The sequence below is a fragment of the Pristis pectinata genome, chromosome 16, assembly GCF_009764475.1.
Source record: "Pristis pectinata isolate sPriPec2 chromosome 16, sPriPec2.1.pri, whole genome shotgun sequence".
NCBI lineage: Eukaryota > Metazoa > Chordata > Chondrichthyes > Rhinopristiformes > Pristidae > Pristis > Pristis pectinata.
In genome coordinates this window covers 31808277-31824218 of record NC_067420.1, presented here as the reverse complement: position 1 = coordinate 31824218, position 15942 = coordinate 31808277, and the positions used below count along the sequence as shown (strand labels likewise).

General features: G+C 36.9%; 1 protein-coding gene across 2 annotated transcripts in view; it reads right to left on the bottom strand.

The window, feature by feature from the left end:
* The window catches only part of rpn2 (ribophorin II), a 43436-nt gene that overhangs the window by 15046 nt on the left and 12448 nt on the right, over positions 1–15942 (bottom strand). For both annotated transcript variants that reach the window (XM_052031160.1, XM_052031159.1), the window contains exons 6-14: positions 14137–14271; positions 12076–12252; positions 8465–8583; positions 6224–6329; positions 5448–5539; positions 5163–5277; positions 4579–4773; positions 2837–2923; positions 140–235 (exon numbers count right to left, since the gene is read on the bottom strand). In XM_052031160.1, the coding sequence (XP_051887120.1) occupies positions 140–235; positions 2837–2923; positions 4579–4773; positions 5163–5277; positions 5448–5539; positions 6224–6329; positions 8465–8583; positions 12076–12252; positions 14137–14271 (1122 nt within the window). The remainder of the gene's footprint in view (positions 1–139; positions 236–2836; positions 2924–4578; positions 4774–5162; positions 5278–5447; positions 5540–6223; positions 6330–8464; positions 8584–12075; positions 12253–14136; positions 14272–15942) is intronic.

Sequence of the window (15942 nt, the reverse complement as noted above, 5' to 3'; positions counted from 1 at the left end):
TGTACAGGAAAATTGTTCACATTATAGTCAGAGCTGTAGTTAACCAATAGCAATAAAATGGGAAAAGATTACATTGAATAGACATTGCTGTAATCAAAATTCCAGTCATTCCCAGCAACTATCTTAAAAACTGACTTACCAGAATTATCAGCAGCAGGAGGGGTGCTAAAACAAGGGCAGTGAAAGTATTGGAGACTGCAATTGGTGGCTTCTTTTCAGGTTCCCTAAAGAGATGCTGCAGAGAAATCATGTTTAAAAGATTACCGCATAAAAACAAATGGGGTTAAAAGATCATTTACCATGTTGCCGCTAAATCATGTAAAAGAGTATAAATCAAAGTTAAAACAATAAGTACATTTACTTCCTATGACTGATCCTAATTCAAGTCTTGACCTGCACTGCTATTTAGAAAAGTGTAAACAACATCAATTAAATGCTTTGATAGTCTCCTCTTCCCTAATATTCACAGTTTTGATTATTAAGAGCCTGGAAACATAGTTACATGGTTAAAAGATTAAGCAAAGAAAACATGTATGTTGTATTACGAGGGATGAGCTGGTCAGCAAGACAAGATGAGGTCAGTGAATGGGGTGCAATAAAGAAAGGAGTGGGAGCAGAATGAGAAACTATATAAAAAAATGAAATACAGGTCAGGTGTTGAAGTGAAAAACAGAAGTCAATGATTCAGTTTTTAAGATCTTTCTTCAAGAGAGGAAGCACATTAAAGAAGAGAGCATTTAAAAACTTATGGAATAAAGGACTGAAGGTATGGATAGGTAAAGAAAAATATTATAGAAATGTCTTCAGTGTTTTGTATAGAACAAAGGATGATTAAGTAGCAGCAAGTAGAGGAAAATGACCTAGAACGAGAGAAGTTGAAGAAATAACACATACATGGCTCAGAATGCGTGAGTAGCAAAAGGAGAGTTAGACAGAAAGGAATGGATGTAAAAGGAGAACTGGCTCCTGTAGCCCTTGAATCCAGTGGATGAGAAAAGTTGGTCAACAACAAGATTGCCAATGACCACACCATGTGAATTCCAGAAGAGGGCATATTCCAAGTACCAGTCTGTTCCCTTTTATGGAGGAGTGGGAGTGTCCTGGAACTTATAGATGGAACTTATAGATGGAGCAACAGACAACCTGCTGGAAGAACTCAGTGGTTGAGCAGCATCTGCGGGGGGTGGGGGGGGGGGAGGGCAGGAACTGTCGACACTTCGGGTTAAAACCCTGCATCAGGAGTGAAGGGGAGATGGCAAGTATAAAGAGGAGTGGGGAAGTGGTAAGACAGGTGCCAGAGGTGATTAGTGGACTGAGGAGGGGACTCCAAACAAATTAGGAGTTGTAGTTAAGGTTGGAAAGTACAAAATTAAAATTTTGTGGGTAGAACATTCCGAAGTGCCAAGTAAAAAGGTGGCAAGTTATTTGAACTGGTAGACAGACTTAAGATGCATTTTAGTCTTAAATGTGAGATGGCTATAAACTAAAATGTAAATAAATTGAAGGGAATGAATGAACAAGTTTCTGTGTTTTGAATTCACAATTATCTAGAATTGAGAAAGCATGCAGATTACAGCTTTAAAAGGCTAAAAGGCACTTTAGTTTTATACACCAGGACATTGAATAAAAAAAAAGTAAAAGCAATGGGAAATTTCCACTAACAAAATGAAAAGCTATCAAAACCACAGAACAAGTAGTACAGATTGACCAGAATGATGGCAGGGATAAGCAATTACAGACAGTTATGTAGAGAGACATGAGAAATTGGGATTATATTCACTGCTCTACTGGAAATACTTAGAAAACTGTAAAGTGAATTTTGATAATGCAAAGGGAGAAAGATCATTTGTTCGGAGAATTCTGAGGGCTCATTAGTTTGTAGCAGCTAGTAAAAGTGAAGATGATTTACAACAAATCCCATTAAGCAAATATATATCATGGAATGCTTTGGCACAGGGAGTAACTAGAAGAAAACGTTGCAATTTGAGTAAGTATGGATATATAATTCACGTGGAATTATAAGTCAATGACTTGCCATACTTGAAGTCAATAATTTTATGTAATATACCAAACTTCTATAAATTAATTACCTTTACCTTCTTAAATCTAGTTTATTGAACTGTGTACAGGAATAATTTGCAATCTTGCAATTTATGGGTGCACAAATTAAAGATGACAAGTAATGCAATTTACATTTGCAAAACACCATGTGGAAAGATGGCAAAATAACCGTCGTGGAAAATGGCAAATGCAATTTAATACCGAGAAGCATTAAAAATGAGGCAGTACATTTTTAGAGTTGGGGAGCCTTCCTAATACATATTTGTTTTATACTACTCCTGTTGGTCATTACGTGGCTTCAAAGTTACAGGCAAGTCCACTGTAAAGCAGAAGTTAAATTGACAGATTGACTAGCTTTGGTGTCATCATTGTAAACTTGTCTGCCCTTACCAAACATGACATATCAATGAAATGCAAAATAACCTCAAGAGTGGCACTACATGTGGTATGAGTCATGTTGTTAATGCAATTCATGAATGTTAACTGCCTGGCATGAAGTATTCCCTGTAGTGTAAAGCATACTGTTACTCCAGCATGTATAATACCCAGACTGAAATACTGCAAATATTCAACACGTCTTACAGCATCTGCAAAAAGGTCATCATCAAGGTTGACCCACAGTTAACATTTTTTTCTCTGCACATGCTATCTGACCCGAGCATTTCTGGTATTTTATATTGTATTTCCAGCATTAGAAATGTAATATTTTTGCCTGGACAAAATGTTATAAGAACACCACCCATTATTTGCAGTTTAGTCTCACACAAGTACTTACCCGAATTTCAGGCTTGGGGGCAAAGAGATTCCGAGATTGTACTGGGGTTGGTGCCTCCTCATCAGGAAACTTAATTACAACATCGGCCTACAACAGTCATGAAAATAAAAGAGATTTTTCTGTGTTAAGACATACAATTTATGCTAAGAAAATCTTAAAAGCCTTGGTTGTTTCATGGCTGTGACTGGTACGTCCAAAGGAAACTACTTGCATTTAACCAGTCCAATGCAACCAATTCTTGTATTTACATGGACAGACATGGGACCCAGAAGCAGAGCCCAGTCTTGCTGAGAATCCCTAACATTACACTGCAAAAAATCATTACTCTGAACCTAGTCCAAAGTCAGATCTGGAGGATGATTGGAGATTCCATTCATTTCCATGGGGATTCTTGGCCTTGCATAAATGGTTAGTTATATAATTCTTCAATTTTTTCTATTAACTTTAGTTTAAAAATTACTTAAGACTAAGTCAAATTTAGTCTTTGGATATCTAGTCAATCCTTGTTCTTGAGTTGGAGACGTTGTGAGATCAACCCTTCACGAGTGTCTGTAGGCAGGGACCATGGATGGTGCACCAGGTCTAGGAAGATTTGGCCCATTAATTTACAGTAACAACATATACTTCTCTTTTACTTGGACCTAAACAATTATAATGGTTCCTCTGCAATATTCCAAATATTTTAATAGGCAAGCAGCACAACAGATACCCTGGTATTAAAGTGGTTAGTTTCTTAACATAATTTCTTTCTAGTTTCTATTGAATATGTTAGAATACATACAGCTAAATTATAAACATATTGAATTGAGAGTTATGATAAACAAATATGTTAGAATAGGATTCTCCTGGACTCGTCATCTCATTAGAATTGTGTTAAGCAAAACAGATCGTGTTACAAATTCTCATGAATATTACTGTAATTAGTATTAGAAAATTTTTTTTAAACCCTTACTATTGCTACCACCTCAACAATATTGTTCTGTTTTTTAAAAAATTACCACAGCAGCTAGGACACTAATTCTAGAATTGCTGTTTCTTTTTCAGAAATTTCTCATCCATAATGGATACACCAAGCTACTCATCCACCACTAGAATACAATTAGATTCAGCTCTGACTACCTCAAATCATTGAACGTTTCAGTTTTCCCAGTGTTAAGGACTTGTGAACACTCTTCTGGGCCCTTTTAAGCAGAATGTTCAAATCCTGAATCATCTTTAATGACAAATCAATACTTAGAGAGTTCAATATCATGCTGGCTTCAATGAATGAAACTTGCTGAAACTTGAAGCATGAAGGAGTCAAAGAAACTTTCAATGTTATTGGTCATATTCAATCTCAATTTCTTGCTTTAAATACAAAATTAAAATTGTGCACCTGCACAAGGGTTGATAGAATAGTGGTGTATTTTAGAAAGCAAAAACTGTGGGGTTTTCATCCCATGTGTTGCTAATTCAGAAGATCTTTATGTAACAATGTCAGTACGTGGCAAATTAACTAAATGAAATTAGGAGCATATACTTACCATACTGTGATGAAGCCATTACTTTGAATCACTTCAGTGAAAAATTCAGCACCAAAAAAGGCACAGGGAGCACAATTTTATTTAAAAAAAGCCAAAGGACTCCAATGATGCATTGAACAAATTCCAAGTCACTTAAAAGCATGCATTAGCCACCTCCATTATTTGAAATATTAAACATTTCAAAAATGTAAAGAACGTTCAATGGAAAAACAAACTCACCAAATGCCACAAAATTGGGTTTTCAAGTGTTGCATCTCCAATTATCAAAAAGAGGGAATAGGTTCCAGAGACCGAATTAAATTCAGACTTTCTTTCCATCACATCCAGGTCAAACTTGTATACATTTTTACTATCTGGTTCAGCCACAAACACCACTTCCTGTTCAGTCTTCTGATTGTACAGCCGCACAAAAGTCTAAAACATACAACATTTACAATACACCCCAATATTTAATAATGTAAGATGTGAAAATTAAAACTTTTTCAAAACAACAGCTCACAATGATGGTGCAAGAGCCTTTTTTGGCTGTCAAAATTTAGTGGCAGGGCTTCCTTGGTGTGCAATTGGAAGCCATGACATTGCCGAAATCCCACTACCAGAATCTTGAATGTGAAGGGCCAGAGAGAATTCCCCTTGGAATCAATGTATGGATGGACTTAGTACCATTGGCGGCAATTCTGGGCAAGGGTGGTTTTAGGGAGATAGGGGGCAAGTCTGGGTAAGCAAGATCTGGCCCAAAGACTCTATAACAAGGTACCTTTTTAAAACACGTATAGAGAAAGGCAGAAGTGTACAGTACGTACTTGATGTGGAGTAAGCTCAACTCCAGTGTTTACGTCAACCAACTGGAAAGATAAGGCGAAGCTCTGATGACTATCAGCAGTAATGACACCCTTGGCTTGTGCTGGATAAATCACCCTAATAGGATAAATATTGAAAGTGATACTAAGAATATTTTCAAATGAGTATTTTATTTATATTTTTATGTATATATATATATATATATATAAAATTCATAAGCTCTATTAGACATTCTAGAAAAGCTACCATTTTCAAAATATTTCAATAAACATAATTGGTTTCTTTACCTTGTGGTCTTTGGTGCAATGCTCTGATCTTTGTCAACAATGGAAACATCAACATTTGTGATCCCAACTTCAGTGGCAACTTTGATTTTCAGCTAGATTCAAATAAAATGTTAATGTTTATACTTTGAAATCAGAACAAGAAAAAAGTTACTAAATAGATAAAATGGAAGAGAATTCATTGTTGGTACACATATCTCTTCATTCTTTTATTTTCAAACTGCTCCATTTAGCCTACACATGCTGGTTTGATGTTGTCAACTGCCATTCTTGCCATTATTTATAGCACGAGGTACATAGCAAGAGACAACACAAGTTGGGCCAGAAACGGTGACCTAAATAGGCAGAGAATTTTTACACAGAAAATGCTAAACCACACATCTGAGAGTGAAGGCAATGGACTCTGGTTGGAGGAAAATAGGGGTGAGAATTATTAGAAAGAAACCTGGGAGACGACTGGTGTATGGGGCACAAAAGGCAGAGTCAAAGATCTGAAATTAGTCTCAAATAAATTCTACAAGTGTACCATGGGTCAGGATGCAAGGCGAAAAGGAAAGATGATGGTGTGGTGGCCAATACCTTGTACAACATGGGAAAGGTATAGAGTTGGGGTCAAGTAACACAGCTTGGGAGTAGAGCTGGGCTTGTAAACAATCTTGGAGACTGGAATGTGTACAAATTACACTCTATTTAGAAGTAAATGCCTTAAGTCTCTTTCATACTTTTTTTTAGAAAAAAGAAATTATTGCATGCAGTACCTTTTAAAAAGGTGCACATACCTCCACATGATTTCCCCTAAATCTGTTATCACCTTCCACAATGATAGAGAAATCATAATATCCGCTTGGTGGCTTTGCCTCCATTAAATTCAATTCAAAGAGATCACTATTGAAAAACATAAAATTACGTGTCAATGAATATTTAAAGGTCATATCAGGTAAAACATCAACTTACAGAATTAAGAATTACTGATGTGTGCTATCCACAGGAATCTTTTGCCTTTCCTGTTTCAAAACAAAGTGGTTCCAATAGAACAGCAAAATTGTGTACATGCACTCTGAAAAAGGCAATTTTTTTTTGGAAAAATTAGTGTTTTCTGTGCATTAGACAACTACTTTATCCCACACACCATTCCAAGACTAGAGCAGCCAGGTGACCTGCAACCTCAGTTGATGTGCTAATTTACTGTTAAACCAAAGAAAAGATGCAACAGATACTGATTATGACCTTTTATTGATGCCTACCACAAGGTTAATGCATCAGGTTAAGAACTTAGAGTTGCAGATATTGAACCTACATCTCAATATTCCATTGCACGTGCATAAAGAACAAACTGCAAAATGGGCAAGGCACATTCTGTTCAACTCTAAGGGCCATGGAAAAGGCTTGAGTCAAGGGTTTGCCATTTTTAAGACATATTCCATGAGAAGTATTTCAATGAAGGGAATAAATAAAGCTCTGATTAAATCTAGCAGTGTACCAGTATTAAAAACAAATATCATATGGCCTGGATTTTGCAAGTTCACAAAGAAATGCTACCATTGCACCAAGAAACTGACAACAATTTCTAGAGGAAAGACTTGCACTGTTGATAACAAAAATGTAGCAGTCATTCAGTGACTCCATGCTCCTCCACATGGTGTGCTGTTTCACCACCAACCACAGCACAATCCCCAAAATTCCATATTATCAAACCATTCCTAGCACAGAATACCTTGAAAATGTTACGTTTTATAACATGAGGCTCATCTTTTTTTAAAAATGGTATATTATGTCTTAACTGCTGCTTAGCAATCTATGTAGCCCTACAATAACTTGTGTGAATTGTAATTCCCTCAAATATTTCAAAACAAATTTCAAAATAAACTAAGTTTCTAGTGTACACTTTGATCTTTATTTTGTACCCTGTAAAACTGAGAATTCTTCTGCTTAGCCAGCTTGATGGCATTAATGTTGCTGGAAACCAGGGAATTTCCAAGATCTGAGCTCTAACAACTTATGACAGATACCAGATCTTGGTGGAAAGGTTTAAAGTCAGCAACTAATACTACCTTCTTTTCAAGGAAGAACACAATAATAACAATACACTAACTTTATGGATAAAAACAAAAGGTGATTCAAGTCAACATGCTTTTGGATTTGTGACATGGCAGTCAAGATTATCAAAATGTTGCCAAAGACTTTTAGATCAGATGCAACAGATGCCGAACGTGCAAACTGAAAATCAAAAACTGCAGGTGATGGAAAACTGAAATAAAGAGAGAAAATGCTAGAAACACACATCAGGCCAGGCAGCATCTGTGGAAAGAAAAACAGAATCATCACTTAAAGCCGAAGACCCTTCATCTGGACTGGAAAAGCAAGGAAACAAGTTGCAGAGAGGGTAGGGGAAAGATGGATAGGATAAAATGAACCTCTGATCGGCTGAGAACAGGGTTGCTGAGGCGCTGCCACTTTTTGTGGAGCCATCTAGTTGAGAGATTAATTATGGCAGTTAGGGAGCAAGAAAAACAAACAAATGACCATGTAAAAGCCGTGAAATGCTGATCAGAAGTTGCTGAGACCCCAAGAAAGAGAATGCTAGAAATAGCAAAGGTCAGGAGTGTGTGTGTGTGGAGAAATTAAGAGTGAATTGAAACAGTGCAAGAGGTTACAGATAGGTATGTCATTGTGGAAGTGGTATGGATAATTAAAGTGTCAGGCAATTAGATGCTCAGGCTTGCCACTACAGATTGCATGGATGCCAAATATACAAAACCCTTTTAGCTATGATACAAGATTCCTCAAATGTTATATTGCAGCAATTACCATATCCATTGCCAGTATATTTTACTCTCTCTCTCTCTCATGAAATTCAATGTTATGGGATAACCTTCTATAAATAGAGATTTAGACAGAAAACTGAAAAATTATCAAACCCCTCAACTTGATATAAAGATAATTAGTATGAATCATTTCAGATCATCCAGAGAGGCCAATAAAAGTTTCTGTATGCATATGTCACAAAGTCTCATTCTTACCCGTTCAAAGTAAAGGATGATTCCTGAAGAATTGTACTTTTCGTCAATACAGACTTGGCATATTCAAGCTGAACATCAGCTGAAGTCAGACTCTGGGACATGACATTCATTACACGCAACTGGAAAAAAAAAGCAGTGGAAATAAATGAAGTAAAAGCTAACAACACTTTCAGATTTATCATCACAAATGCAATCAAAGATTCCTGCCAGCTGCCAAAAACAAGTTGCTGCTTCTTAAAATATATCATAGCTCTAAGACAATACAAACCCCACTTGTTAAGGGCATAGAAGATGAATTTCAATTAAATGCTATAATCAAAGTAACTTGAACTTTTTTCCCCTCATCTTTCAGGTGCCACACTATGGTTACTTTTCTTGTATGAAAAATGGTTTATGTTAACATCTAGAGTAAACAGGGTTCTGCAAATGCAACTGCTCCTGTTGACCACTATTTGCTGAAGCTAAAAGCCAAATGAATTTTCGTGAAACAGGTCATTAGTTGTTACTGTTAAATTTACTATTTCTTTCCAACTACCAGAATGAGAGAACTGCAATTCAAAATATTCACTTCATAAAAACACTACATTTTGTTTAGTGACTTGAACAAGTCTAATTCCTTCTCTGCATTCATGAAATAGTTACACAGTTTCTGAACAAAAAACTGCAAAGCACCTAAATGATGAGTCATCTGGCAGATGAATCCACACTCTTTAAAAATCAATGGAAAAAGTAATTAGCATAACTTCACAAATTTATTATTTTTTTCTTTTCCATTTTCACACATTCTTTCTGAAGCGTAAAAAGTGATTTTGATCCTCCAGGTGCCCATAATTCTTTGACCCAAAGAGTGGTCTAAATTCATCAGTTCCTTTCTAATCAGCCTCAATGTTGCTCCAAAATTAGTTGAGATGGCAAGGTTCTCATCTAGGGTTGTTCCCCCAAAATTTGCCTTAAATTTCATGAGGCAAAAAGACTGGGCGGCCTTATGTTGCTATCATGTCAAAATTATAGTTTCCACTGTAATTTTATTTTGATTCTACTGAGGCTGTAATCTTCATGCCCTGAAGAGAGCGCAAAAGGAATTGACCATGTTGTTTCAGGGATGAACAATTTTGACACCAAAGTTAGAAAGGAGAAACTGGAGATGGCCACCTTTGAAACGACACTGAAAAGTACAAGATCATGATGAAGTTACTTACTTGTTACAACACAGAAAGACACCATTTAGTCCCAGCAGAGCAATCAAATCAATCCTATTCCCTATTTCTTATTTCCCTGAACACCAGCAACTTGCTCTCTCAAATACCCATCAACTGCCCTTTGATTCTTTTGCCTCCTACCATCACTAGGGGGTAATTTACAGTAGCCAATTACTGTACCAGCAAGTCTCTGGAACGTGGAGAAGACCTCAGCATGCGCCAGAAACCCAGGTGGTCATGGGAAGAACTTGTAAATGAGGCCAGGGTCGAACCCAGACCCCTAGAGCTGCTAGACAGCTGTGCTAAATGCTGCTTCACTCTGCCACCCTATCAAGAAATTGAGAAAAGCTGTTTCCATCAAACTTTAAGGTCACATGATGAGAAAAATATAAGGGAGTTTGAAAAGGATGTGACTAAAGGTAGTTTTAAAGAGTGCAGATTGATGATGATCTGGAACTTTTTGCCCATGAGGTGGCCGAATCAAACATACTTTTCAAATGGGATCTGAATATTCACTTCACTGATGGGAAGATAATTTGCAGCCATAGAGAAGAATCAGGGAGTGGGACTGACTAAATTGCTCTTCAGGGAGTCAGCAAAGACTAATGTGCCACATGATCTTTGTCTCTGACATTGTGATTCTGTGATTCAACAATCAGAGTCAATTTTTTGGAGAATAAATACCCAATTATATCTACCTTTATGTTAAAAATCACACATGGATATGAATATCTCAAAAACAAAATAGTTCTTATATGACTTTAATTAATACAAAGCTAGCTAATACAATTTCCTGCATTTCTATAGATGATGCTTTTATAGGATAGCTCACTTTAATCTCTATACTCAAATATCACAGCCTTGTGTTAACACCTTGATGTACTTTCCTTTTCAGCAGAAGTACTTTTTTTAAAAAAACAATAGTCAGATGGCAGGTGGTTTATTTGCTAAAGAAGTTATCCCTAGATGCTAACAAGCAATTTATTAGCTCAACTTATGAACAAACAATTTTGAATCCAGTGGGACATTATTCCCTCATCAGCTGGGGTAAATGTTTATTTATAGTAGCAGTAGCTGCTCAGAACGCTTGAACCTGTGTTCAGCACAAGCAACAAAGGATTAATTTCTATCCCAAATGTTACAAACCATATGAAAAGGGAGAAAAATTGCAGGGGATGGTGGTGTTGGGGGACGGGGGGTGGGGCTAAGAGAGAAGGAAGGGGGTGTGAGCTGAATTTCTAGAAGAGACAAGCTGTAAAGATGAGCATTTGGAGAGATGACCCTGACCTGGGCCATTAACATTTAGCTTTTAAATAGGCAGCAAGCTATCAACTTCCAGGCAACCATTGTCAAATGCAAAAGTCCACAACTTACTGAATTAAACATAGTGCTACATCTATTAATAATCTCCATTGCTGGACTCAACATGGAATCCAGCGGCAGTGTAACTGAAGAGCAAGTAACTTCAGATGATGGAAATCTGAAATAAAAATAGAAAATGCCAGAAACACTCAGCTGGGCTGACAGCAACAGTGGAGAGAGAAACAGTTAACTTTTCATGTTGATGACCTTGTCAGATAGTTTGGCAAAAGATCATCAGTCTAAGATGTTAACTCTTTCTCCCACTACAGATGCTATCTGATGTAATGAGCAATTCCAGCATTTACCGTTACTATAGAAGGCAAAAATTGGTTTTATCTTTTTTTAAACCCAACTTAATTAAATTAACAATTTACTTAATTTAAAATTGTCTTTAATGTTTCTGAACATTGGAAACATTTAGAAATGTTAAATGTCTCACAACTTTTACAGCTGGGATGCCTAAGGAGCAGGGTCTGCCACCTATCATAGCTTTCAGGAGTGCTTAGGTGGGACTACTTTAGTGCAGACTACAGTGCCTGCTACCACCCAAGTCTTGCTAAGCCCTCTACATCCAAACAAGATTAAGTACTTGTATGGGGAGACTGAATATAGTTAGATCAGTAAGATTCAGTCCATTAAGTGAAGACAAATTATATAGATCGAATTAGAACATTCCTTTGTATAATCATCCAATAAAGCATCTAAATTTTTCCTCACTCAGACCTATCTTACCAAATGCTTGTTTGGTTACTGTTTAAGGAAACTGAAGATGTACTTAGAATAGGCATGGATAGCTGGTTCAGGTTATAAAGGTAAATTGATGTTGCATCATTTCACTCTCAGTACAGTTGTGTACAAATTGTTGAGGGCCAGGTTGCTTGGATCATTAAGGCAACAAATGTGGCTATTAAACCAGGGAAGATACCAAAAGCAGATTCAAATTTTTTAACACCTGAGTGAGAGAAAGATTTTGCTGTATGGAACGTAAAACTTCAGTTACTCAAGTTGAACTAAGTTAATTCAAGGTTACACAGATGTAATAGAAATTACCTTCAGATTGGTCTTCTTATGGGAAACAGAGGCTAATCCTTCAGGTACCACAATAACTGGAATGTGATAATGATTCTGGGACAAAGCTGCAGCCGCACAGGCAATGCTGAAAGCCTCCGACAGTGTGGCATAGTATTTCTTACTGAAAATAGCATTAACCAGCTGAATGACTTGATCCTGAAATTTAAAAAGTAAAACTGAATGTTGCAGATATACAGACGTATAATACACAAAAGTTGATCGACAATATTTTAGTTTCATAGTGATCTTAAAGGATCAGAATCAATGAGTTCATATTCTGCATTTCTCTATGTACATCCAAAATATTGAACAGGATCAATTAAATCATTAGCAATCATCTAGAATAACAAAATTTGTGTACAATTTTTAATCTCAAGTCAAATACTTAACTCTATAACTCTTGAAATTCTTGAGTTAATCGGTCCATGATATAATTGTACAGATATAGGATGATGATGTGTTTTCAGACGATTTTGCCAGGGGGCAAAATGGAGATAAGAAACAGGAGAAGTCCAAGAGGAGATTGCTGGAGGTCAGAGATAATGGCGAGGATAAGTGATGAAAAGCCACTGGTGGTGATGATTACAAGTGCAGTTACACTTGCAGATGACCCGAAGATTGGAGGTGTTGTGGATAGTGTAGGTTGTCGAAGGTTACAACGGGATATAGACAGGATGCAGAGTTGGGTGGAGAAGGGCAGATAGAGTTCAATTCAGAAAAGTGTGAAGTGATACACTTTGGAAGAAAGAACTTGAAGATGGAGTACAAGGTTAATGGCAGGATTCTTAGCAGTGTGGAGAAACAGAGGGATCTTAGGGTCCAAGTCCATCGATCCCTTAAAGTTGCCACACAGGTTGATAGGGTGGTTAAGAAGGCATATGGTGTGCTGGGCTTCATTATTCAGGGGATTGAGTTCAAGAGCCACAAGGTAATGTTGCAGCTCTATAAAACTCTAGTTAAACCACACTTAGAATATTATGTTCAGTTCTTGTTACCTCATTATAAGAAGGATATGGAAGCTTTAGAGAGGGTGCAGAGGAGATTTACCAGGATGCTGCCTGGATTAGAGAGCATCTCTTATGAGGAAAGGTTGAGGGAACTAGGGCTTTTCTCTTTGGAGTGACGCAGGATGAGAGGCGGCTTGATAGAGGTGTAGAAAATTATGAGGGGCATAGATTGAGCGGACAGCTAGCACCTTTACCCCAGGGCAAAAATGGCCGATACCAGAGGACATCAGTTTAAGGTCAGAGGAGGAAAGCTTAGGGGAGATGTCAGAGGTAGGTTTTGTTTTGTTGTTGTTTTTTATTTTACACAGAGAATAGTGGGTGCCTGGAATGCACTGCCAGGAGTGGTGGTAGAGGCTGATACAATAGGGACATTTAAAAAAGACTCTTAGATAGGCACATGGAAGTAGGTAAAATGGAGGGTTATGGGCTGTGTATGAGAGAAGGGCTAGATTGATCAGGGAGTAGGTGTTTATATATGTAGGTTGACACAACATCATGGGCTGAAGGGCCCGTACTGTGCTGTACTGTTCTATATTCTAAGTGGATAGATAAAAATGGAATCAGGCAAGTACCATTCCACCAAACTGGATCACATTACAGAGATATTAGAAGATAGTGTGGCCAATTACATTAGAAGGCCTGGAAAGGATACTGCTATTATAACAAAAGAATGTCAACAGCAATTTTGATCTGATTCTAGGTCTGCATGCAGCCTTTTGTAATGATTGGAGCTACTGATGACATGTTGCTCTTCCCTATACCAAACGAAATGGAGTGGTTTGGTGGGAAAGCATAGTTAAGAAATGACATTTTATAAATATTAATTTGTAAATATATTCTCCAAAAACATACATTTTCCATGTAGGGAATACTTCTAAACGAATCTACTACTTCCGATAGCACGCAAATTAAAAATGGACAGGGTCTTCACAAAAAGTACATACCATTTTGAAAATACTATCAATAGACTTTTCTTTTCAAGTGAACTACGCATTGTTCTTCAATATGCTGGTTTCTTCTTCACCATGCTTACCTCTTTGATTGCTGGTTCCATTCCAGCATGGTCAGAGAGCTTATAGGTAGCAGCTACAAACATTGCTGTGGTCTCTAACCCCTCCTCAAACTGAAGATAAATACCTCCCAAATCATCAAGACGAGCAATCAGATCCTAAAAAGGAACAAAGCATATTTACTTATTGTAAAATATCAAATTCAATTTTACTCTAAAGAGCCATCTATTATTTTAAAACTTAAAAGTACATTATTACAGGCAATCCCCAAGTTAAGTCTGTTCGGGTAACAGATATTCATCCTTACAGAATTCACAAATCTCTCCACAAAAACTGGAGATATGGCATAAAATTCACTCTCACAGAATTTATGTGGGGGAGAAAGTAAATAAGTCAACACAAAATTTATTTTTTTTCCAACTTTTGTTTCTTGACACGTGCAGAAGATGGAAAATTGTGACATGGATTGTTTTTCAGGAACCCAAATCTCCCTCCTCCCTCGCGCGCCCCCCCCCCCCCAACCCCCCAATGGGGCTGCCTATATTAATACTTACATCAAACAACAGTTTAATGTAGAAGATGATCTATCTAAAGTGGCAGATTAAATATTAATGGCAAATACAGACACAAATCTGACCTTGGGTGGTCTGAAGAAATTAACAGAATTTCTTTGTTAAAGTTAAGGAATCAACAAACTCTGCTTCAAAAAAGCTCGTCTTTAACCAAGCTTTCATGAGTTAAGATTGCGATTGGTACTTTGGCTTTTCCTGGTGACAGCTAACCTCTTAACAAAATGATAGCAACGTTGATTATCCTGAACTAGCAGGGCATGGATTTCATAGTGTATTTGATCAGTAGCTGCTTTTGAACTTGACGGTTAAGTTAACAAGACCCAATAACTGTTGCAACGTCTGCCCGTTTTTCCACCCCAGGTTAGAGTGCCAGGAACTAGAGCATAAGATCATCATTTAAGTCATGACTTTCAAAGCCAATGGGGAAAAAAAATAATTTTCTGCAGCAAAAAGTTTACAGTTTGATTACAAGTAGCTAACTAATTTGAACTACTGTAAAATATACTACCTCCTGTTCTATTACTGTTTACTTAATTTGCTTGGCAGTTAAAACCTAAAACAATGTCCTGCTTCACGATCTTTTGAAAGTAAGGAAGATTCACTGATGACATGGAATATGATTTGTGAAAGGATTCCAAGACACACTAAATTTTATTTAAATGTCAAGATATATGAAAACACAGAGGGGCATAGGTGATGTAGGCCTCACCGTCAATAAGAGCAATAAAAACTACCTGAAAAGGTATACGAATTTTAAAACACAATAGGCACAAACATACAACAAAATACACCGTAAAAATGTTTGATCCTTGACTGAGTTATGTTAAATTGTATCCTGCTCTTGAATAAAAATATTTAATCTTAGTTTCACTGCAAACTTGAGAAATATAGCATTGAAAAGAATGAGAACTTCACAACTAAATCATCTGACATTTTCAACAGAAAGTCCAAAGTTCTACTTTATTTGCAAAAGATACGAATAGCAAAGCCTCCAGAGATACAGAATAAACTATGAATCATCCAAATTAGTTTTCTATCTTAAAATAAGAGGTTTGACTACCTGGTGCTAAGGGAGCTCAATTAGTTGAGCTGTTCCATCAATAAAGCTAAGGTACGCATTTAAAACAATCGAGGTAACAAAGAAATTGGAAGCTGTATATAGACTTTGGAGCATCTAGCATAGGGTTCAAGAGTTTAAGTCACAAAGGTGTAATGACTGACGAGGTGCAAATTCAGCTGCGGGTGATTTATTTTCAT